We start from the raw sequence: 24,743 nt of genomic DNA on the forward strand, positions 1-24,743 counted from the left end.
AAGCCTGGTAAATACCCTGTAAACTGCCTTCTAACCAAGTGGAAGCCACTGGCTTGTTACCACGAGCCATGCTTTATTTACTACGGAGGCTGCTGGTTTAAACATTAAACCCTGAATATGTCCCTTTCAGTAGAGGTAGAGCTGCATAACATCTACATAATTTCTGATTTTAAGGTCCATGCTTAGCAAGTGGGGTTTTTCTGCTGACCACTGCTTCTGTTTGAAGACATTCAGTAACTGACATTGAATTCCATTTTTCTGAATTCTCATTTTCTTTATTTCCTCTTCAAAATAAGGTCAATGTTAATGGGGATTTTTCTTTTTCATGGGATGATCTTCAGGGTGTGAGCAATCCCAGCTGGAACTCTGATTGCACCCAAGTTCTAAGGTCGGGAAGGAACCAGAGAGACTTCTGTTCTTGGTCGTTGGGGCACTGGTGGACGTGTAGGTGTTTTTCAGTTTGCGAACGGTGTATTTTATTGACATGGCTTGTTTCGGGGGAACTAAGCCTGTTTTCGTGTGGGAGGTCAGTTTCCCAGCACCACTCTTCCTGCTTTTAGTCATCAATTCAATTAAACCTGGGAGCGGCTCCGTCTCCCCTTCACTGTCGGGCACTTGAGTTGTTTCAGTGTTTCCTCGATTGTTGATGCTACTGAGATAAATGTGCTTATCAGAAATATTTCATTCCTTATTTATTTGGTGACCACTGATTGAAATGGCTCCTCACCCCGTCCTTTGCCTGATCTTTCTACTTAGTATTTATTGAGCGCTCATACCACAGGTGTACCTATTTGCTAATTTCCTCTGGAACCCAGGTGAGGTTGTCAGATCCATGAGAGCAGGGAGTTTTTCTGATTCGGTCACCAGTGTATTTGGCCAGCACCCAGAACAGTGCCTGGCACTTAGTAGGTGTTTAATGATATTTATTGAATGAGTGCGTGAAGTAATACAAGCTTTACTGCATCTCTGCTATATGCAGGATGCCAGGTGAACCAGGCAAATGAGTGCCCAGCCTTCCTGAACTGTGGTTCTGGCTGAGAGAAGCACTTGGATATATAAGGACAAAGCTACTGTGTTTCCCCAAAAATAAGACCTAGCCAGACCATTACTTCTAATGCATCTTTTGGAGCAAAAATTAATATAAGACCTGGTCTAATTTTACTTATATGAGACCCGGTCTTATATTAATTTTTGCTCCAAAAGACGCATTAGAGCTGATTGTCCGGCTTGGTCCCATTTTCGGGGAAACACGGTAGTGAGCCTCCTTCTGGGGACATGTCCTGCAGATGTCCACACACACATGTGGTGTTTGCACAGGTTGTTTGTTACAGCTCCGCTCGTAACAGCAAAGGAGAAACAACATGGGGTTCCACGCAGAGACTGGCTCCACACCCCCACCCTGCTGCGCACTAGTTTACTCGGCTGGGCGGATTCCTTTTCCTAAATTTATTTTTCAAGTACAGTTGACATACAACGCTGTATGAATTTCAGGTGTATAACAGTGATTAGACATTTCTATATCTTATGAAGTGACCCACCCCCCCATAAGTCTGGGACCCACCTGGCCCCTTACAGTTATTGCAGGATTACTGACCCTCTTCCCTGGGTGGCACTTTACATTCTCATGACTTTTATAACTGGCAGTTAGTACTTCCTAATCCCTTCCACTTGGTTTTCCTCCCTGCAAAATGAGTTAGTGCTTGGCAGCGGCCGGCCTACGAGTGGGAGCTGTTTTCTTATTTGGCCAAAGTTCGGGGACGATGGAAATGGATGGCCTCTGACATCGGAGGGAGCCAGCCCGGAGTGTGGGGAGAGAAAGAGGGTGACCCGAGGCTTCTTGCAAAGACGGGTTAGGAGCCCCCAGGGGAATGGGAGTGGGTTCTCATCTCCTCGTGCTGTCACGTTGGAAGTACGGTCTTTAAACTGACCTGTTTTTCATAGCTTCCTCCCGTTTTCTGATGATTCTCTGTAAATCCTTCATTTCTGCAGCTTCCTGACTATGGAAATGGGGTGTTGGCATAAACGGTGGGATGACCAATCTGACCGGGTGATTAAACGGCCACTTATATATGTTTATTTAGTGCATAAGATTTGGGCACTGCTTGTACGATGAGTACACTATTGTCTGCTTTTATGTTTACTTAAAAAGCCTCTTCATTTTACTATATTTTATTGTTATAGTTCCTTTAGAAAACATTTTATTATGGACATTTCAGACAGAAAAATAAAAAGAAGAGTGTTGACTGGATGACTAGTACCCATCCTACTTGTCTTCATACTTAGCTTTATAGATTGTTGAAATTCCGCTCTTCTTAGAAAAAATTAGTTTAAATAGAAGAATGTTTTTGTAACCATTTTAATACCACTTTTTTTTTTGCTTCTTGATTTTTATTTATTGTGCAAACAGCGCTCTAACAGTAAGGAAAGCTTTAAAGATCATCTAAAGTTCATTATCCTAGTGCATCTGCTACTTTTATGCTTTTCTTGTCATTAGGCAAGAATAGAATGCAATATTTTTTCGTAAAACCATAGCTTTTTGCGCCCCCCCCACCCCCACTGAAGCCCCAAGTCTCGGTTTGGTCTCCTAGGTGATGGCTCTGCACCTGATCAATTGCACAGGCGTGGTTTGCGCAGCCATTTCCTCAGGTTGGGCATTCAGGTTCTCATTGTGAATGACATCTGTATGTGTGAAGGATGCCTCTTCTACTGGATGTTTTCTCTGGAATGAACTTCCTGCAGCGGGGTTTCTGCTCAGAGGGAAGGACGCCTGAGTCTGAGCAGTTGGTGCCAGCTGACAGTGTCCCAGGAGCGTCCCCACGGGCATCCAGCAAGGTCATCAGCACTGGCTGACACCCTGGCCGGAGCCATGCTTTCCACGCGAGCTTATAGCTCATTCATTTCCTTCTAACTGTAAATCAGTCTGATTCATTCTTTCTCATTTGAGCAATTCAGTACCAACACCAACGAGAAATCACATCAGCCAAGTGTCTGTGGCTCGGAGGTCTTCTGCTTCTGCGGCTCTGGGGTTTGACACTGCAGAGAGGAGCTGACCCAGAGCCTGCCCACTGGGTGGCACAGTCCTGCAGCCCCTCATGTCATGCAGCAGTGACGTTTGCAGGTCACGGTGCCTCCCATCTCCCATGTGTGAGAATCTTCCTCTCTGTCTGCACCTGGCATCCTGTGGCTGCGCCGTCCCCACCCCGAATTGGACAGGGCTCTGATTCCTTACTCCATCGAGGAAAGGTGATGCAGGCCTCTTGGGTGTGGTGGACTTTCCCTGAGGACTTTGATTGGAGCTGAGTTTAATCCTAAAAACCCGTGGCCCTCTCCCAGCATGGGTCGTTAGAGGCTCATGGAAACAACAAAAGTCTACTGGCCACCAGCTCAGTAGGAACACAGTTCTGCCTGTTGCCCTCGCATCCCAGATCCCTCCCCACACGTAAACCTCCATATTCTTGCTTTAAAAGGCCACACTTTCTCTTAGATACAAACACAAACTATGGTGTCTTCATCATGGAGTCCCCTTCTGTCTCAGCTCCACACTGGTGGGCTCTCCACGCAACACAAAGCCAGTTCAAACCCACCGTCCCTGCCATTAGAGGACCCCCAGTAAGCCCACCTCACCCAGGCTGCACCTCAGTCTTCGTGTCCACTTCCTTGCCAGACACCTCAGGGCCTGGTCCTTAGAATACCACCTGGGAAACCACTTTTTGTTTTCTTTAAACATGCAGGGAACTAATTCTCAGGCTGAGTTCCAAGTATTTCAAACCTCAGCTTTTGTATGTATGTGAACGTGTGTGTTCCTTTTATAAGACCAAAAAACCCCACATTTCTTTGAGATTTTTGGCCACCTCTGAATTCGGGTGCTAAAAGTCTAACTTAATGTTAAAAAATAATTTCCTTTAGAAACAATTAACACGCTGGCCATGATTTCTGTATTTTTCTGAAATTGTAGGAAGTTATAGATGTCAAACCCCAGAAATCAGGTAGCTCTTATTTCTTTCGGAAGTTGTTTAGGCCTTAGAGATTGATTTTTGCTGGTTTTGTATAATTACAAGTTATTAACTATTTGTTGTCAGATTTGCTATGAAGGTCAGCTAAGGGTGTGAGTGGAAATTGAGAGGTGAAAGGTCAGGAGCCTGCCATCTCTGAGAGGCAGGTTGGAAAAGATTGAAAGGTGGCTTCTGACACGATGCTACAGTGGTGTATTTATTAAAAAATAGCAGAATAACTTTATAGTAGAGAAAAACAAACTTAACACAGTCAAACTTTAACTGTATTAACATGCTGATGGTGCAAGTGTTGCTAGAGGGTTATAGGAATAACGACCTGTAAGTGGTTTTAGGAATAAAGAAGGTTCCACGGAAAGTCGCTGCCATGGACTGTTGGTGCTGAAAGGGGGACTGAGGTTCATTCACCAATATTCTTCGATTTGGAGTCTTGCTAAGTCAAGACGGGGCCGTCCCCTGGCCCAGCAGGCAGTTGGGGTGCATCAGCTCCCACCCACAGAGGGCGGGTGGTTAGTCAGCTCAGCATCAGGGTCCCCCAGGTTGGAAGTGTCAGTGCAGGTGTGGGCAGGCAGGGTCCTCCTGAGGCCTCACTCCCGGGCACGCAGACGCCATCTTCTCCCTGTCCTCACAGGGTCGTCCCTCTACATTCCTGTCAAAACTCATCCTTTTTTCCCTCTTCGACAATGTTACTCTACTATTTGGGGAAAATGCCTTTTCATATGAAAGAAACAGTGATTATTGTGGAGATAAGTGGAAAGTCTGCATTGTTTTTAAAAGACAAAACAGGGCATCAGATTTATTCTTTTGACAAGGACACAGCCGTGTTGGATCCGGGCCCACCCTCCGGCCTCAGGAGCTCATCCTAACATGACACCAGCAACAGCCCTGCTTCCAAGTAAGGTGCCTTTCTGAGGTTCCGGGGGTGCAGACTTAAGCGCTGAATTTGGGGGAGACACAGGTCAGCCCAAACAGTGTTAACACTGCCCAGCCTGGGGTTCTCTCTTGTGAGCCCAATGAGACAAACCCTCGCGGCGGGTTGCCTGGGACTTTTAAGCGGCAAAGCACAGCCAGGTGGCTTGGCCCGCAGGTGCCACCCTCCTACCCTGGGGAGAAATACGCTGCCTAACACGTTTGAGTCAAAGAAAGGAAATCTAGGAGAACTAGACGACCCCGAGAACACCTTACACTCCTGTCCGCGAGCAGAGGGCTGAAGGGCTGACGTCCCCTCCCGCTGTGAGGCTGAGCTGCTGGCTCAGGACTTCTGGGCGGAGACGGCGGCCCAGGGTGGCAGGGTGGCCGAGGGCCGCGCTGCTGGGGGAATGCCCTGTGCCCGCGGTTCGGCATCATTCAGCCAGTGGCTGCCCCAAGCGGACGTGACATTCCACTGACCTCTGGCTTCGGTGCGGGGCCCGCTGCCTGATGCTGAACTTCGGGGCACTGGGACGTCCACCGCGCCGGGGCCTGGGCGTGCTGGCACTCGGCTCCCGCACTGGTCTCGGCCTCACGCTCGGGACCTCAGGCTTCAGCCGGCCCTGGCGCCCCCTGGTGGCGTCCTAGCGGCACTCGGCCCGCGGTCCCAGGCGGCTGCACTTGCCCGGAGCTGAAGGTCCGCGGCCCAGCGCTCTCCTGTGGTTAGGGATCCCCCGGGTCAGAGGTGGAGCCTGGGGGCGCTCCGGAGCGGTGACCTGCTTGCCAGGGGGTTCTCCACTCCACCTCTGAGAAGTGACCCGCCAGCTGACCCCCCTACCCACCGGCAAGGAGGGCGTCCTCCAGCGGGTGGCCTGGGGGCTGTGTTTCCAGCATTTCCAGGGAAATGGCAGCTTCCCTGCCAAGACCATGGGACAGTTCCCTCCGCTGCCTCTTCCTCTGGCGGGCCTGGTGTCACAGAGCAGGTGTCATAGCCCCGGGGCAGCTGCAGCTTGGACCTGACAGTTCAGCTTGTTTGGCCAGATAAGAAGCCAGGTCATTGCCTCTAGAGGCCTCGGGTCCTCCATACTGGCCTCACGCCGCCCTGCACCCCGTCACTGACGGTCACCTACACGCTTTCAGAACAGTGCTCTAGGTCTGGAAGATTCTATGTAGGGTGGTGGATTTGTGTGGCTCTGAAAAAACCCCAAGCAACCAAAAAGAAAAGCCAGAGACCTCTCTTCCTGAGAGCTGCTTCCTCCTTCCCTCCGGGGGGTGTGGGTCTCACTGGCAATCCTGGATTAAGTTACTTGCTTTGGCCCAGACAGGCCTGGGTTTTTCAATTGCAGAAAAGATTAAAAAACAAACAAACAAGAAAAAAACACCTCCTAGTCACGGTAACTCTGGAGCGCAGAGGTATTGGTGACCTTGGGGCGTGTGTAATGAGGTTATACTGGTGGCTGAGCTGTCTGCTGGGGAACCTTCTAGACTAACCTGGCCTCTGAGGGCTGCTTTGTCTGAGGTCACTCTGTGTCTCCCACTGGGTGCGTGCCTCCTCTGTCTTTGCTCCCCACCCTTGGGAATGCTTCCTTCCTGGGCTGCCTGCTTTGGCTAAATCAGGGCTCACCCCAGGAGGGTCACCACCGTGTCCAGTCTGACTCTGGTTTCTGGTGCACCCCGGGGCCAGGTGGCTGGGGTTTGTCCCTGGACGGCTCTCAGGCACGTAGCATCCTTCAGGTTTGAGGCTGCAGCTCCTGACAGTCTGACTGCGTACCCTAGAGCCCGTTCCCCCATGCCGATTTTGGAAAATTACCATTCCTTAGAGACTGAAGGGAAGATGGAGGAGGCATGGCGCCAAAGCCCATCTTGCCCTTTGTCTTAGCTGGTAAGACCCCTGCTGAGTGTGGGAAATGGGGGCTGCGATACAAGGTCAAACATGAAACTTAAAACAGTGTTGTGTTGTGACCTCGGTGACCCTGAGAGCACAGGGTCTCCCCTCTGCCCCATTTCCTTTCGTTTGTACTTTGATCACATCCGCTGAGCCCTGTGGGGTCAGTGTCTTCTCTCTCGCAGGTCATCATCTTCTTTAGACCAGGGTCCCGGGCTTGTTGGGTCTCACAGCCGTGGTGTGTCATCATTTAGGGGACTGAAGTCGATATCCATCTCTCTGTTCCTGCTACCTGTCAGGGTTTCTTTTCAGAAGCGTTGGACAAGTCCTATGACACCACCTGGTGTGCCAGTGTGACGTTCTCCTGGCCTTGTGGTCGTGTGGCGTGAGTGGTCTGTTTTGCAAGTTCAGTACATGTACAATGACAAATTAAGGTTTCTTTAATTTTCCATTTTGAGGGGTTAGTACAAGTAGGAATAGTTTTAAAATATGTGTCATTCCTTAGATAAATTGCCCATCAAATTCTTCTCTGAGTTCAAATTAGAGGCCTGGTGACTTTCTTTTGCTGTTTGGTTATCGAGACCTTGCTACATGTATCATAAGTATTTCCCCAGTTAGCTGTTCTTTATTTGTTTCCTTATTTTCTATTGTTCTGATTTAATTTATGAATTATAAAGAGGAACGAGAAATAATCTTATAATACCACCTTTCTTTGCCTTTTATCATTTCAAGACTGGGAATTCTCCTTCACTCATCCATAGGCTTGAAGAGTCTCTTCTAGTTTTTCTACAATTAAATTTACTCTGCTTTACACTTCCATCCACTTACAGTGCACTTTTGAGTACTACATAGGGCTTGAGTTTATGTTTTTACAAAAATCTGAATTCTGAAATGGCCTGACTCCATTGTTGAATTCTTCCTTGCCTTGTACCAAAAAGGTTATCTGGTCCTGTATCTTTTGAAACACAGTAGAGTTTTGGACTTTGCATGCCTTTCATTGATGTACATTTCTCGTTCTGTACCAGTTTCATTTTTCAAAGCGTCTATACTTTATAATATGTTCTAGTATTTTATAAGGTTAGAATCTTTCATAGCTCTTCTTTTCCTTCAGAATTTTCTTTGCTTTTGGAACATATTTGCTCACCCATTATTTTTTAGAACGAGTTTGAATTAAAAATTATTCCAGTTGGTATTTTGATTAACCTGCATTCAGTGTGAACTGGCAGTCAGGAAGAGGGGGCGTCTCAGTCTTTCTCGCACGCTTGTCCTGCAGTCACCGTGGGCGATCACTTGTCCTGTGGACAGCGTGTGCCATGCCTGAACGCGCGTGTCCTCTCACCTTCCTATCTCCTGTGACCTTAGCCTCCTTTCCGCTGTAGCCGTATGTGTGCACTGGACTTCACCACGGCAGGAAACAATGCCGGAATCACTTTTTCAGTATGTATTTTAGTCACTTTCTTAATTGTCTCCTTATAAAAAAAATCCACTGAATTGGAATCTTTGGGTTGAAGAGACTGCACTTGTACAACATTAAAATATACTGCTGACCTGACTTCTGGAAAGGCTATGCCAATGTTCCCCTCCTCCCAGTGTTGTCATTGAGCTTGGACGGGCTGTTTGCTCATCTTTGAGTCCTTAAAGGAAGAAGTCATTCCTCACTCATTTTTATAACTTACTCCAAAGTCTCCCACCTTGTGCTGGAAAGTATAGGTGCTAAATGAATGTTTTGTGAATGAATGTTGAAAGAAAAGCAATTGTTTTTCAATATAAAGCTAAAAACCAAACAAACGAAGAAAATAAAATAAAGGGAAAGGGAGAGCGTTTATCCATTTCTTCCTCTCAGTACCAGCTAATGCAGTAGCCGACATAAAGGTTTGCAAAGGGTCCCATTGGGGAGGAGTTGGGGCTCTGCTGAGCCGTCTTTGGAAGTCGCAGCTCAGAACTGTGAAGGGTAGAGGCCGTTCAATTTTGCCAATATTTGCTATTTGGTTCTGACTCATGTTTGTTTGAACCCACTTTTCTTACAGTATTTTATAGCAGGAACCTCATAATACTCTGGGAAAGTCTCCTCCTTTGAGAGGCTGGCATCCACAGAAAGGAGAGCCCCAAAGCGGCACAATAGAATTTCATGCTTACTGCCAAGCCCTTTGTGTCCAAGGGCTTTGCCCCGGAATAATTACATCCTTCACTCAGCTTCCTTGATATTCTAAACTCCCGATGTTTCCTCCTCTCTCAGCCAACGAGGTCTTGGGACCAACCCCTCCGAAGAGACCCTTTTCCTCCCTAATTCGTTTAAAGTTTTATTTTTTGTACCAAAGCATTTTATTCCTTGTGGTTTTCAGTTGCAACCCAAACCACACTCTGCCTGCGCAACTTGGAGGAGTAAAAATCGGGTTCACACTCAGTCTGTGTGATGCTTTGTTCAAGTGAGGTGCAAATTATGTAATCAGCAGGCCCGCGATTCTGTCCAGATTCCATCACAAACTCATTAAGGGTACAGGGCAAACTGATTATCTCCTCGGTTTCCAGCCTGCGAAACTGGCACAGTATGACCTACCTCACCGGCTGTCAGATAGATGAGATAATGGGGAGCAGGAGCCTGTGGGGCTATGCACACGCTCCCAGTGAGAGCAGACGTGAGACCTGAGGTCGGGCTTGCGCTCCTTGACATTTGCAGTTCCAGGAGACCACACTCTTCTTCCTTTCCTCCCCTCAGTTCATCGACTCCACCCTCCTTGGTCACATGTGTCCACGGCTGTTTCCCAGTGCCCAACACGTAGTCCACACTTCACGATGCATAAATGAACGAGTGCCCTTCTTTTTATTGCTCCAGTACCCCACAATTTATCGACGCATTCTCCTATTTTTCTTTATTCACAAATGATGCTATTGTGAGCAGCCCTGAGCAGAACGTTAGTCCATGTGTGTAAGACCATCTCAACAACTAAATTGCAGGGGGAGCCTTTTTGATGTGTTAAAACCAGTCTAACACAGGAAATCAGTAGGGTTGAACTTGTTACATAGCGTTGAATTATCAAGTCATAGAATGCTTATGTCTTCGGCTGTTCTAATGTTGTCAGGCTGCTCTTCTAATGTTGTCAGTGCCTGTTGACCCACATTCTCACTGACACTTGGTGTTCTCAGGCTTTTTCCCTTCGCCCAAACTGCTGGGTATGAAGGGATCTCACATGAGTTTCATTGGTATCTTCCCGAGCACTGCGGAGAGGGAGCATCTCCGTGTACTTACAAGGCGTCCATCATTTGCTCTTGTCTGCTCGTGTCTTTTGCCTTTTTCCTTTTGGATTATTCCTTCTCGTGACATGCGTGCGTGCGTGCGTGCGTGCGTGCGTGCGTTCGTGTGTGTGTGTGTGTGTGTGTGTTCAGGATCCTGTGCTGTCAGTTATCTACGTGGAAATAGATTCTTCAAGTCTGTGGCTGATCTCACTTTTAAAACAACTTTTCAGAAGATCAGAGACATTAATATGGCTTAGTTTTCCTTTGTGGTTTATAACCTTTTGTGTTTTGTTTAAGACAAAACATGAAGAAGATGCTCTATGTTTTCTTCTAGACATTTTTAAAGTTCTTTTTCTTCACATTTAGAGTTCTGTGTACGACACTGAGTGTAAGATGTAATCCCCCTGCCCTCCCGCCCCCGGCCTCCCCAACCCACTCTGAAGATAACCAATTAGGAGGTACGTTTTGTTGACTAGGAAATGTTTCTCCCATTCATCCATTGACCAGCTTTTTTTCTACATCAAGTTTCCAAATACACAAACCTCTGCTTTGAGTTCTCTGTGCCATCCCACGGTCAGTTTCTGGAGTGTCAAACTAACAATGCACTGTCTTTTAACAGGTTTTGATATGCAGGAGGACAAATTCTTCCAACCTGTTGGTGAAAATTGTCTTGGATATTTTTCGACCTTTGCTGTCCCAAATATATTCTAGAACTAGCTCATTACATTTGATAACAGCAAAATCAAAACAAAACAAGCACTTTTGGGAATTTCATTGGAATAGCATTGACACTACAGATCAATTTGGGTAGAATTACCATCTGTATGTGTTGTAATTTCTTATGCATTAACAATGTTCATTTATTTAGGTTCTCTTTGGTGTCTTTCAATAAAGTTTTATAATTTTCTTCATAAACTAACTGCACAACACTTTGGTTAGCTCACCTCCTCTGCCCCCATGCTTTGTATTTTTTGTTAATAATATAAATGGTATCTTATTAAAAAAACACACATTTTCTTACTCTTGCTACTGTAAAAAATTATTGTGAGACAGGTATTGCATTCTTCTCCTATGAACGTAAACTTGGAACTTTCTGTACTGCTATCAGCTGTTGCTTTATATATTTTGAGGATTTTTAAGTGTATATAAAGGCATAAAATTATATCTTCCTGTTACATCACTTCTTTTATTATGTAGTAATCCTCTCGGCATCTAATAATATTCTTTGTCTTAAAGTATCTTTTCTGATGGTATCATAGCTAATTTGCTTACTATTTACCTAGTTTGTCTTTTTCATCTCTTTAGTCTTAACCTGTCTGTGTCCTTATGTTGGTTTGTGATTATTTAAATATTTTCTTTTACCCTCATTCTTGAGAGATAAGCTTTTTGGCACATAATTCTAGATTGACAGAATTTTTCCAAGTAATTTAAAGATAATTAATTGTATTCTTCTTTACTTAAGTATTTATTTTGCTAATAATTAGTCCTGGTAAGTCTAACTATTCATTCAAGATAGTATGTCTTTATTTCTTGAATTGCTGCTGAGGTCTTCTTTTTGACTTAGTTGTGCTGAAGTTTTCAATGTGGATTTATGTTTCCTAGTAAGTGTTGTATTTTCTTTACCAATGAACTTGTGTCTTTTATGTGTTCTGGAAAATTCTTCGCCATTGATTATTTAAGTATCTCACCTGCTTTCTCACCATTCCTCTCGAAGGGAGCTCGTTTACAATAGAATCTGACACTTAAAAGAGTCACAGCAGAACTTCTTTCTTCTCTTTAATGTATTTTCATCTCTCCCCTCTGCCCAGCTCTTTGGAGATGTCTTTTACTTTCCATAAGACAGAAATACAACAAAAACTATATATATATTTTTTTGTCAGGAGTTTCCCTGTTGTTTCTAGTCAGCATAGTATTGGAAGCAGAAGTGATATTACTGGATTTTAAATTTTGTCCCATTTTTATTTTGGCTGGATTTCATTGCCAAGCTTTTTTCTCTCTCAGGGTTCATGGTTAATAAATGTCTGTATTCTTATATGATTGGGAATAAACATATGTTGGTTTTTACTTATGGGCTATTTTGGCTGGGTATCATTTTTATCACACTTTTCTTTTTATTAGAACTTTGTAAATACTGATGCATTGACATCCAACGTTGAATATGTTAAGGATATGTTTGAAGCCAGACTGATTTTTCCCCTCTTGTTAGTGAGTTGCTTCTCCCCACCTGGATACCTGTAGTTGTCTTCCTTTATCTTTGAAGTTTGGTAGCTGTAGTTCAAGTACAGCTGAATTTTCTCAGAAATACTCCATACTCTTTAAGTCTTCAGATAACATATTCTCTACTTCAAGGAAAGTCTTCTGTGTTTCATCTTTAAGAATAGTTTTTGTTTCATTTATTGGATTCTCTGCTTCAGAGATGACAATCATCCTTATGTTGCATAGTTTTTCAAATATATTATTATAGCTTTTTTTGTGTTAATATTTTTGCCTTTAAAACTTAAAAAAAAAATCACTGCTGTTATCTCAAACTCTTTCTCTAATGCAGAATTTTAGGTTTCACCAGTTTCTATTTTCTTTCTGTGGTTTCTAAATTATTTAGAAGTCTACAGTGATTCTTTCTTTTTTCTTTTTTTTTTTTTTGGTTATTTTCCCCTCAGATCTGCAACCTCTTGTTTCATTTATTTATCATCATCCTTGAGCTCTTGTTTGTGAATGTTTGTTCTTATTATATTGTCTTTTATGAAACAGTTGTAAAGAAATTCATTTTATTTGAGTTGTTTCTCTTCCAGTCATGCTCTATGACTTTCTTTGCTTTTTTGGTTTGCTTCTCTCCAGAATGTTTAGATAGCTGTTTTACTCTTTCTTTTAATCTGATTCATACTTGGACAGCTCAGCCCACATGTTAGATTTGTTCTTGACTTTCTTTTCAATAATCTGAGACCGGTCTGATTTCTCCTCCAAACTTTAGTGTGATCTCTGAGCATATCTGGTATGTGCCAGTTTTCTACAGCAAGCAGAGTGGTTGGGATGCTAGTGGAGATGAGAGGGGACTCTCCTGAGAGGGGGTGCTATCATTTCATTGTCAGATGCGCTGGGCTCTGTGCTCTCCTTTGGAAATCTGTAATATGTCTTATCCCCTGTTCACTCCATTGATTTGGGGAAACTAGTATTGAACTTTGGATTCTTTTCTTATTTTTCTGTGAATCCCTGGACATTTTCCCAACAGTCAGCCTCCCTGTTCACTTGCCGTGTTTCATTTGATCATTCCAGCAGCAATTTCTGAGCTCCTCTGTCAGAAGAAGGAGATAAGGAGACTCTTGTGTTCTTACCTCCCCAGATGTTGGTACTGGGAGAGTTCCAGGATTGTGGGGGTAAATCACTACGGCTTTGGAGATTTGGGGCTCAGTTAGGACTGAGCCACAGTAGGCTTGTCTGATCGGCCCTGGAAACTTGTTACTTGACATTTTAGAGGTTTTTTTTTTTTTGTAATGACAAGTTGTCTCTCTCTCTCCTTTAACTTTTTTCTTTTCTTTCCCTCCTCTTATTTTGTCTGGGAAAAGAAGTCTGTGGGGAGGTTTCACTATGCTATCTTGCCAGGGGTCCTTTATATGTATATGTTCATAGATATGTATTGTTAAGGTCTCCCAAATGCCACTGTCTCTCAGCTGTGTTGAGGGAACTGAGAAAGGGGTGTCCATGAGTCATGGTCAGAGGTACTGTGGGATGTGAAACTTGGGGGTGGAACTGGACACTCCTGCCGTCTTCTGTCCTGAGACTCTTTGCTGGAGGTAGAGGGCTTGGTGGTGGTTTGGAAGGGTGGCTGCTGTTCTATACGCACTAGTAGGTTTGTCAGATGACAGTTTCTCTTGAGAGCAGAGCCTGCAGTGGCCTCTGGTTCCAGCCGCCTGTACAACACGAGCACCAGTGTTTTCTCCATCCCTCCCTAGTGTTAAGAAAGCATTCCCATTTAACACGGGTAAGATTAGAGATGTTAAGCAAGATTCAAGGATAATAATGACACACGAGAAGAAAAACATGATATTAAAATGTGATGAGAAAGATAAGGCTGCTTTTGAGGTCCTGCAGAGAAATAGTCTTATGAAAGGAAGTGACTCTCTCCCTCACAATGGACAGTGACACAGCAGAACTGGGCGTTTTGATACTTTCCTTTTCAATGCAGTAATTTCACATTCAAAACAGTGGAAGGTTTTTCTACTTGTGTTTTTCAGAACATTCATGATTGGCTTGTAAATAAGAAACAATTTTTTAAGGCTTAGAGTTCAATTTTATTTCAATATCTTTAGAGAAACTTCTCAATGATAAGATGTAGAATTTTATTTTTTTAATGTTTCCATTTGAAACTGGAGATTTGCCATTGATTTTATGACTAATACATATTTATAATTTCACAACTGCAACTGACTATTTTCAGTTGGCCTTGACAGGGTCCGTTAAATTATGGTGGTCTTTCTGAGGTAGAAAAAACACATACAGGTGCTATAAATAGAAATATTGATAAATTGATTGCATAAAATATTTAGACAATAAAAAGGCAAGTAAAAAACTGGAGACAATATTTGTAATACCTGAAGCAACAAAAGGCTGAGTTCTTTAAGTTAAAAAAAAGAAACAAAAAACCCAGGAAACAATGATTTACAAAACATTAAAAAAATAAATAAATAAATAAATAAATAAATAAATAAAAATAGAAAAATGGGCATGGGAGGGAACAGGGAGTTAATAGACAAGGAATTACTATACTTAAGAAAAATGCTTGCTCTTAGTAATTAACTGTTATTTTTTATGTAACAATTTGACAAAACTTTGACAGAAATTTAAAAGTTTGTTAATCTCAGGAACTACTGAGAGGTGACTGGCATGAGTAATGACTGGTTGAGGCTTTATTGAGGGCATTTTTGTTATATCTATCCAAATTCAAAATCATATACACTTTGACTCAGTCATCTCATTTAGCAATGCTACCTCCTAGATATACTTGCAAAATTCAGCCAGACAGAAAACTCATGATAGCATTGGCCCCAAACAGGAAACCATAAAAATTTCCATCATTAGGTGATTGGTTACATAAATGAAATTCCATGATTTTCATGTAGTATTTGAAAACAGTGAGGCAGAACTGTAAGTGTTACTGTGAAAAATTGATTCAGAAAACATTAGTTACACTTATATGTATGTATTTTTAAAAATGAATTAAGAAAACTGTTCACTGGGAGAGTGATTGTGATTGTATTCTTTCTGTATTTTTTGAATTTCCTAACCATACACATTATTTATAGTATCACAGTTGTGATATGAGACTTGGGTCTACAAACCATTTTCTGTATACCTCTTTGTCTTAAAAAATAGTTATATTTTATTAAAATTAAAAAAACAAAAATTAATTATGTATTTATTCTTCTTAATTGTATCAAAGCATAGTTTAATTTGCGGTATATTTTCTGTTTTGCACATTTGTATTCAGCCAGAATTAATTCTGGAATCCTCCCCTGCTACGGTCTTACCCGCAGGCCCCAAGAAATGACTAATTTATTGCAGAGAGTGAACAGAATGACTTAAATGAACTATGGTCTTCTGAGTGTTCTCGGTCTTTCTTTCTGGTTTCATCGTACTCCTCTGAACCAGAGGATGACCCCTGGCAGACAGAGCCTCTGCTACCAGCATGGATGGTATTTGACTTCAGCACTTTCTCAGAGAACGTAATTTAATGATGCCCTTTCTGGCACAAGAAATGCGTCCTTCTGAAAAATTTTAAAGACGGTGATTTTCTGCTGTGTTTTGCCTGTATGGTTCCAGGCCACACACACTCACCTGATCACATTTAGATCTGCTTGGGGGACCTTTCAGGAAAGGACTGGGACAGGCAGGAGTTCTTTGAACCACAGTGGTTCAAAGAGCGAAAGAGTTAACGTGACTAGAAGATCATTTTAGTTGAAAGCATTGGAAGTCGGAGTCTGAAAGAGGAAGGTGCCCTCTTCAGTGGCAGACTGAGTGTCCTTAACTTCCTATCCTGCAGGTTTTTAGGGTTTGTTTGTTGATTGTCTTGTCTGTTTTCTGTCTGACTATAAACTTTCATATTTGTAAAATGATGTGGGCAGCAGTCATTAGAACAACATTATCCATCATAAAAACAAGGGGAGCATGGTGACAGTAAAAATAATCTTGTGATAATTGAGGGTTTTCTATTAGTAGTTGTTCACTGGGCTATCCCTTGTTGATGGAGTTTCTCTCCCAAGTAATTAAATTCCTTGCATCAGTGGCAGTTCCTTTCCTTTGACTTTGAAAACTCAAGGTTATGCAAATTATTGTAATTTGTATGAGGAGCTCTTTTGTAGTCTATGTCAAGAGATTTGACTCCAATAATCTGAGTTTTAGGGGTTTGTTCCAATCTTAAGAAAATAAGTCAACAGAAAAACTTACACATAAAAATTTCGCTGATAGAACAATATGAGTTATGGTATATTCGTTCGATAAGAGTATCATGCAACCAGTAAGATGACAGTTATGCATGGTGTGACTGGAAAATATTCATAAAATGAAGGTAAGCATGGGCCATCACCAACTCTGGCAAAATATCTATGTAGATGGAAAAGTCAGGAATTAAAGAAATTAGAAAAATAAAAATAGTTAATCTGTTGGAGAGAGAAATATAGATGAAGTTATTTATTTCTTTAGTGTCATATAATGTGCAATAAATAAATATGTAGAGTAAAAGAAAAGGGACTGGTGGGAGAAGGAAAAGGAGTGATGTATTCATGGATATGGTGACAAGTGACCTGGGGCCCCTGTCGCCAATGCTTGTTCTCAGATAGCTATAGTGGGGATGACAGTGAGCTCCATTAAAGGAGGCCTTTATACCATCCTGCAAGGGATGAAGATGTCATCATGCTTTGCAATTTCCTCATGCACTAATTTTTCCCAACAACCTCCCCAGGTCCTTTCTCTTGCTGAATTCTTCTGGCCATGTATCCTGTTCATGATTCTGATAGTACTTCGTTTTCAAGAACCTCCCAGACACAGAGACAACTGTAAGTTTCACGGGAGAAAAAAATCTCTGGAGAAAAAAATTAGCACTCTTTCTTCTATTCTTTATAAACTCTGAATTCTGAGGGCAATGTGTGCTAGGGTTCCACTCTAATATCACAGTAGCTATATTTCTGGGTATGTGCCAATAAGCATCAATTTACATTTTTTCTCTTATAAACGATACACATTTGCTCAAAATAGCAGATAGATTTGTTTTTCTAATGAAGCTGCTTCAATGTGGGCATGAGTCTATGTGCCATTGTAAAAATAGGAAGAATAGAGGAAGAGGTAAAACATTTGGAGATACATTTCAGTTTCCAATGTGATACCTATGGTGGTTATGGTGAAGATGATGGTCATGGTGAAGACGATGGTCATGGTGGTGGTGATGATGGTGGTGGTGATGGTGGTGGTGGTGATGGTGGTGGTGATGGTGGTGGTGGTGGTGATGGTGATGGTGGTGGTGGTGGTGGTGGTGGTGGTGGTGGTGATGGTGGTGGTGGTGGTGGTGGTGATGGTGGTGGTGGTGGTGGTGGTGGTGGTGGTGATGGTGGTGGTGGTGGTGGTGATGGTGGTGATGGTGGTGGTGGTGGTGGTGGTGATGGTGGTGGTGACGGTGGTGGTGGTGGTGGTGGTAGTGAGGATGGCATGTATTTCGAATCACGCAGGGGTGGCCATGCAGAGCCATTCTACCTTGCACTGTGAGTGCAGACCCTGGGGCAAAGGTGTTAGATATATGTAAAGAGTTTCTTTCTTTTTTTCTTTTTGGCTGAGTGCTCAGATCTCCTTTAAATTAATAGCAGGATTAATAATACAATAGTATGATATTATATGTTACTATTGTAACTTAGTAGGTATTCCACTTCTGATACCAGTTGTTATGGGCTCATTTCTTCCTTGCACCTACATCCAGGTTACTTGCAACCTCGTGATCTGCCCAGCCAGGGAGTTTTCCCCTTTGTCCAAGGCCTTCTTTGCAACACTGGGTCGCAGTGCAGGAACATCAGCTATGCAGGGTCAACGGAGCACCATTTCCGGTAAGAAACACAAGCTTCTTTTCCAAAATTCGTGGGAAGCTGGTACAGAAAACAGGCATAATGCTTTTAGTACAGCCTCAAAATTTGGGACATGTCAGAGATCATCAAAAGTACAGAATTAAGACTTACAAGGAAATCGGTTTTATTAAATTCAGACTCACATAATAATGTCTTTCAATTTATGGTTAGTTTCCAGTAGGACATCTTTCTACTGCTGTTTTAAGAATCACAAAGTGATTCCTGACTGCCAAATACCATTTGCATGTCATGGTTGGTTTTCTGTAAGTTAATACTCTGACTTCAAAATTACTTGCTTAGCTAATTTGTTTGGTGCCAAATACCCCCAAGACCAATATTTGTTTGAACCACCCACTGGAGTTTTCCTATTTTTGACAGGGCTCCTGATGTTCACAGCTGAGATTAAATGAAAATAGTGCTCATTTTCTTCCTTCTTCTTGCTCCAGCCACTTCAGTGGACTAGGCAACAGTTAGGTGTCTGGCTCTGTCCTCTCCATGGCATTAGTTGGCATTGAAGACCAAAAAGAGGAAGAACAGGAGGTATTCATGTGAGAAGAGTCAAATTATAGGGGAGTTAACTTAGAGGATCCTGAATGCTCTGGAAAGCTCTCTGAGTGGAGACAGGCGTGAGGAGAAGAGGCTGATTGATCGTGATAGTTTGAATTTATCGGGTACGAATGATCTGGGTTTTGTATTCCTGCCGTCAAACAATCTAAGACATTTAAATGTAAAGCATGTTAAAATATTATCTTTATCTTTCAATCTTAAGTTACAAGAAGAAAATGTAAAGTTCCAGATAATTTTGCACACATCTGGTATAATATTTATAAATGGTGCTAACTTTTTTTTGAAATAGGCAATACTATGAAAGTATTACGTAAAATCATTTGGAAAAAGTCTAAAAGCATAGTCGATCTTTCTGTGTTTGTGGAAAAAGGAAATATACGAAACTCTCTTTCTGGGAAGATTAGAGGGGTTTGAGGCATATCAAATTCCATTTCAGGTCTTTCTCATGTCTCTTCCTTACTCACAGTGGGGACTTCAAATGCTGTTCAAGTGGAAAAAGTTGGGCTTTGCACTCAAACAACACTGGCCCCGTCACTTTCAGTTCTGTGAATCTGTGCAAATTACTAACCTCTCTGGATCTGTTTCTCACCTACTTACTTCAAGTGTCATGAATATTAAAGGCAAAATACATGAACCGCCTAGCACAAAGCATAGCGCAGAAGCTCCCCCATGGAAGTTAATGATATCAGGTTCCTGTTACTCTGACTGTAACAATAATAAACTGTTTTTCTACATCAGGAAATAACTGCCCTTTACTCCCCATGTTCCTCCACTTCAATTCGCTGAAACTCAGGGATTATAACAGAAACCTGAGGACAGTGGTTCACACTACATTCTGGGAACGGGAGTCTGTTTCAGAGCACCAGCATCACAAAACCTTTGACCTATGATGGAGAGTGAAATGCTTCCCGGTGTAGCAGTGCCTGAGGCCGAGACCTGAGAAATGCAAGGTGACACAGAGAAAGACAATTGTAAGGAGTGAGAAAAGACGGGCCAGGGAGAGCGTGGACGCTCGTGGTTGGCTCAGCTCTGGCTCCCGACCTGGCCACTTGACCGGGTGTTTCTCACTTGTTTTCATGTTGGGTCAAATATGAATTCAGTTGACCCTCAAAGCCATAAATAAAAATTCACTCCTGCCTGCTTTGGGGTAGTTGTCTCAGTTTACAGATATCTGAAAGCAGGTTTCCATTTCAAGTCCATTGCAACATTATCATGGTTAATTTAGTCTGAATTTCCACGCCCTTTATGGTTCCCCAGGAAAAGCTCACTTTGGGTAGAACTCCCAAATTCCATCCTATCGAGGTTATGATTATGAAAAGCCACTTCCTCATTCCTGGCTTTGTTACGGAGCTTCCCCCTGGCTCTTGCAAGAGTGCTTTGGAGCTAACACAGGAGGCATTACTGACAGCAGATTAAGTGGGTATTTTCACACAGTGTGAGGGATCATTCCTATATTCCTATTTTGTTAAAGGTAAAGCTAATGGCGTACAAACAAAGTTGAGATGCTTTATGACACGAATGTGCCATCTAAATCTGCCTGTCACTTCCCTTCACTGTCGCCAATCTGTAGGAGGCTGATGGAACTCCCCTCCCCTCTCCCCAGAACATTCTTCACTTTCAACCCTGGTGCTTTGCCCTCTCATCCTTGGCTGAGTAGTTTTCCGCTTTCAACCGCTCAACATGTTCTCTTTATAACTAGTCCCAGTTATTTCCTACTATTGTCACTCCATTATCTATCTATCTATCTATCTATCTATCTGTCTGTCTGTCTGTCTGTCTGTCTGTCTATCCGTCTGTCCGTCCGTCCATCCATCCATCCATCCATCCATCCATCTATCCATCCATCTATCCTCTATCTCATTCTCAGGTGAGCTCAGGCCCCTGGAGCATCTGCTTGGTGTCCCCACCTCCCTGTCAACGACTTCCTGCTTCTCCATCTCACTTGCTCAGTGCCTGTTGCTCTCTCATGTCTTGGCTTCTCAGTTTGCTTTTTATTCTTTAGACCGTCTTTAGAATGTCTTCTAAACTTTATAATCTATGTTGAACAAACTCAAGAGTCAAGAGCCTTTGCTAGAAATAAATGATAAAAATTTATTCAAGGGTCTTAGGGTTTGGAAACTGCAAATGCAACTAGGTGTTACCCAGAGCTCTGAAGAAGAAAGAAAAGCTGAACGTTCTTATAGTAAAAAGTATACTCGAGAAGAATCATTCCTGCATTCTTAGCCTCTGCATTGGCCTGAGATGACCAGTGGTCTGGACACTGGACGTCAAGAGGTCTGGGTATGTGAAGATTGTTTCCTTAGTGCTTCAGAAGGTAATCGGAGGGTTATCTGGAGGTCTGATGTGTATCTAGGCATAGACTCAGGACTGAAAAGTTCAAAAGTTTAGGCTGTTAACATGAGAACAGAACAGTTTTTTCAGGCCTCAACCTACTGGATTTTAGTAATTTAGCAGCGTGACTATGGTGACTCCATGTTATTTCTTTACTCTGTTCGTCAGTCTCTATGTGATTATTTTCCCTATTCCAGGGTCCAGCTTCTTGACAAATAGCAGAATCCTCTTTCTCCATCCAAAGCAGCTAAGAGTTGGATCCTTGTTTCTTAAAAGGCCTTTGTGACCTCAAGGGGTATTGACACTAGAGACAGAATTGAGGAGGATTTACAGACGTCAGTGATCCACAGCGAGTCTCCCACCTGTTCTATCTACCTGTGTTCATTTCTGTGGGGCTGGTCCCTCCTGAGTGCCACCCCCCACCCCCTGCCCCCATGCCCATCTGAGCTGCCTCTGTCCATTATGAGAACAGGTGGAGTCGGGTGTGTTTGCTCTTTTCTTTATTTGTAAGTTTCTCCCTCAGTAAGATTTGTGTCACATTTATACCAGTTTAGTTTAAAGACTTCTTTCCTACTTTACGTCATAAACATAATTTCCTACATTGCCTTCTAAAAGTATTACAGTTCTCCTTTCACATGTAAGTCTTGAATTCATCTGGGCTTTGTGTCTATGGTATAATGATGATCGAATTACGTATTTCCATTTGGATGAGTAATTGTTTTAGTTTCACTCATTAAGTCATTTGTCCATTTTCCTCTGCTTTGCAGTCCCACTGTGACATAAATTAAGCTGCCACCTGTGCTGTGTCTGTTTCTGATTCAATGGTCCGCCCAGCTGTCCTCAAATGATTCCTCATGGTCTTTCTTACCACAGCTGTCTAAAGTCTTGATGTCTGATAGAGCAGTTATTCATACTCTTCTCCTTTAGGGACATCTCTGTACTTCTGTGTAAAGTTTACAAACTTGCTGTCAGGTTCAATGAAAAATCTCTACTGGGATTCTGATCGGAGTCTCATTGACACCCATGATCATGAAACATCACGTGATTTACTGACGTGCTCTTTGCATCTTTCAGCATAGCTTTATGATTGTTTCCATACAGGTCATGCATACTTTTGGTTAAAAATTTTCCTAGTTACTTCATATTTTTTTGTTGTTAATACAAATGGCATATTTTTATCAGTTATTCTATGTCACTGATTATCCCTCATGTTATGGGAATACAATTAACTTTCAAAAATTAACTTTATTGATCTATACAATAATATTTAGGTGTACACTCAGTCAGTTTTTATGTGTTCATGCATTTAGGTAACCAGTGCCATGACCAAGATCTAGAACATTCTCCCCTTGTGCCCATGCAGTCCAGTCTGCCCCACTCCCCGCTTCAGACTCAGGCAACTTACCTGCTTTCTGTCCTCTAGAGTAGATTTAGATTTGTCTTTTACAGAATTTTATATACAAAACATACCTGTGGTGTTGGACTTCTTTCACCTAGCAACATGTTTTGAGGTATATCCACGTGTTGTGTGTAGCAGTACTTTATTCATTTATAATTCCTGAGTGGCTTCCTATTGTATGGAGGTGACTCAGCTTAATTCATCCATTCACCATTTATTCCTGGGCATTTGGGTTGTTTCCGCTTTTGGCTATTTGTAAGTAAAGCTGCTATGAGCATTAAAAAAAATAAGTTTTGGATAGATATATATTTTTGTTTTTCTTGGATAAATCTCTAGGAGTGGAATTGTTAGGATAACATACATGATTATGTCATCTGGAAATACAGTTTTACTTCTTTCTTTCCTACCTGGATGCTTTTTCTTTCTTTTATTTAGAGTTTCTTGTGTTCTTCCTTATTTGCATCTCAGCCCTGTGAAAAGTGGTTTCATTACTAGTTTGAGGGCTAGCAAAGAAGTTCAGTCATGTGGCAAGTGGCCTTTCCATGTCCCCATTTATTCTCATCTTCTTTGTTCTGCCTTCGCTTCACAATTCCTTTCATACCTGGCAAGGTCAACCATTACCTGATAAAAGACCAAAGAAAGAGCTGGACTCAGGAAGGAGGAAATTGCTCCCAACCTAAATCCTATTACAGTACTGGGATTTCCCCGGGGCTCTCAAATTTTCTCTCTCTCTCTTTTCTGCCGTAAACAATTTCATGTTAGTAGTAGTTCAGAATCTGGTCTTAAGGACAAACTGAGGCACTTTTGAAGTAACAATTAGAACAAGAGTATAAAACCAGTTCATTGTTACAGGGAAACTCACCCAGAATAACCTCAGTCTCTATCATCTGACCATTCTGTAGGGTCCCAGGAGAGTCCCGTGTGGGAGTGAGGCAGGAGAACTCACGTGAGCGCTGCTCCCACAGGCCCTTTATGAAACGATTACTTTTCTTCTTTACCACGAGGCTATAGCAGAGGTGAGAGCTGACTTTTTGTTGTACTTTGGGAATTCTGACCCAGTCAAGCTGAAGGCCACTTTGAAAAGGTGAGCTTTAGGTGGACAGTGACACCAGGTGACTGAGCCAGTGATCAGCTATCGGGGACTTCCTGGCTCTGCTGTATCATCCTGTTGCTTTCAGTAAATTCCCTTTGATTCTCTGGGCCTCATTTCTTTCCCTGTAAGTGGACTGTGACCTGAAAGGCATTGAATTATTGGATTCATCAGTAATGTTAGTTGAAGCTGCTCTGACTTTATTACCAGTGGTGAAGATGAAACAGCAGTGCCCGTGGGAGGGACGGGTGAGCTTTCTTATTGTGTCCTGGTAGGTTTACCTGTTGGCAACTGTCACTGCATTGTCACAGCATTCTCTCATTTGTAAAGTAAAGGAATTGGGATTAAAAAGTCTAATAGGTTCTATAAGTTTCTAGTCAGGAAAATTTTATGTCTTTTCCTCTGGATAAGCTAAATGTAACTGAACACCTAGTTACTTTAATAAGCTTCCAGCAACGTGTGAAATGATTTCCTGTTTCATTTTAAATCAGTTGTTTCTTACTGATTTTGAGATTAGATGTAGACAGGGTGGGCAGTGCTGATTTCAAAGGTCATGAGAATGTTTTCTTTTGTTTACTAGTAAAGACATCACTTTTACCCATATGTGATATATATAAAGTGGAGAAAAAGATAGCAATTTTGTCATTTCCTACTGGAATCACAGAGAGCATTTTCCCACACCACGAGCTTGGTCCATGGGCCGTCCTTACCAGAACGAAGAGATGGTGTGGGTTGAATGCCGACTCCAGGGCGGCTGGAAGTGATGGGTGGGAACGGCTGTGGGTGGTGCCCAGAGGTTATGTTTTCACACGCTCCCAGGGGCCCCTCTGTACATCAAGTCTGATCTCTGCAGGAAGCAGTTTCCAGGAGCCCCACTGTTAAAGATAAAAGGAAATCCTTTAAAAACACGTGCTCGTATGCATTTAACTATTCTCTTATATTGGAGATTTACAGTATTTCTAGTAATTTTCTCGTTGAGATCATTGCTCTGATGGACATTATTGTTTACACATTTTATGTCTATTAGTAGTAAAATTACTTAAAGCTAAAATAAAAGGCAAAAAGAAGAACCCCAAAACTGGAGTAGACATTTCTTAGAAATGTGACAACAGAGGGATACTATGTTTGAAACATAAAGAAGACAGTGAAGGTCCCAATAGAAAATGGGTCAAAGGCCTTGAATCCAGCCTACTGCAGCCCCCTCCTGAGCTCCAGCCCC

General features: G+C 42.5%; 1 protein-coding gene across 1 annotated transcript in view; it reads left to right on the forward strand.

Annotated features, from left to right (window-relative positions):
* ABCA13 (ATP binding cassette subfamily A member 13) overlaps nucleotides 1-24,743 on the forward strand; it is a 241,923-nt gene that overhangs the window by 574 nt on the left and 216,606 nt on the right. Inside the window, exons 2-3 of the mRNA XM_033088866.1 lie at nucleotides 16,991-17,084; nucleotides 17,996-18,119. Of these exons, the coding sequence (XP_032944757.1) occupies nucleotides 16,991-17,084; nucleotides 17,996-18,119 (218 nt within the window). The remainder of the gene's footprint in view (nucleotides 1-16,990; nucleotides 17,085-17,995; nucleotides 18,120-24,743) is intronic.

The sequence above is a fragment of the Rhinolophus ferrumequinum genome, chromosome 20 (assembly GCF_004115265.2).
Source record: "Rhinolophus ferrumequinum isolate MPI-CBG mRhiFer1 chromosome 20, mRhiFer1_v1.p, whole genome shotgun sequence".
Classification (NCBI taxonomy): Eukaryota; Metazoa; Chordata; class Mammalia; order Chiroptera; family Rhinolophidae; genus Rhinolophus; species Rhinolophus ferrumequinum.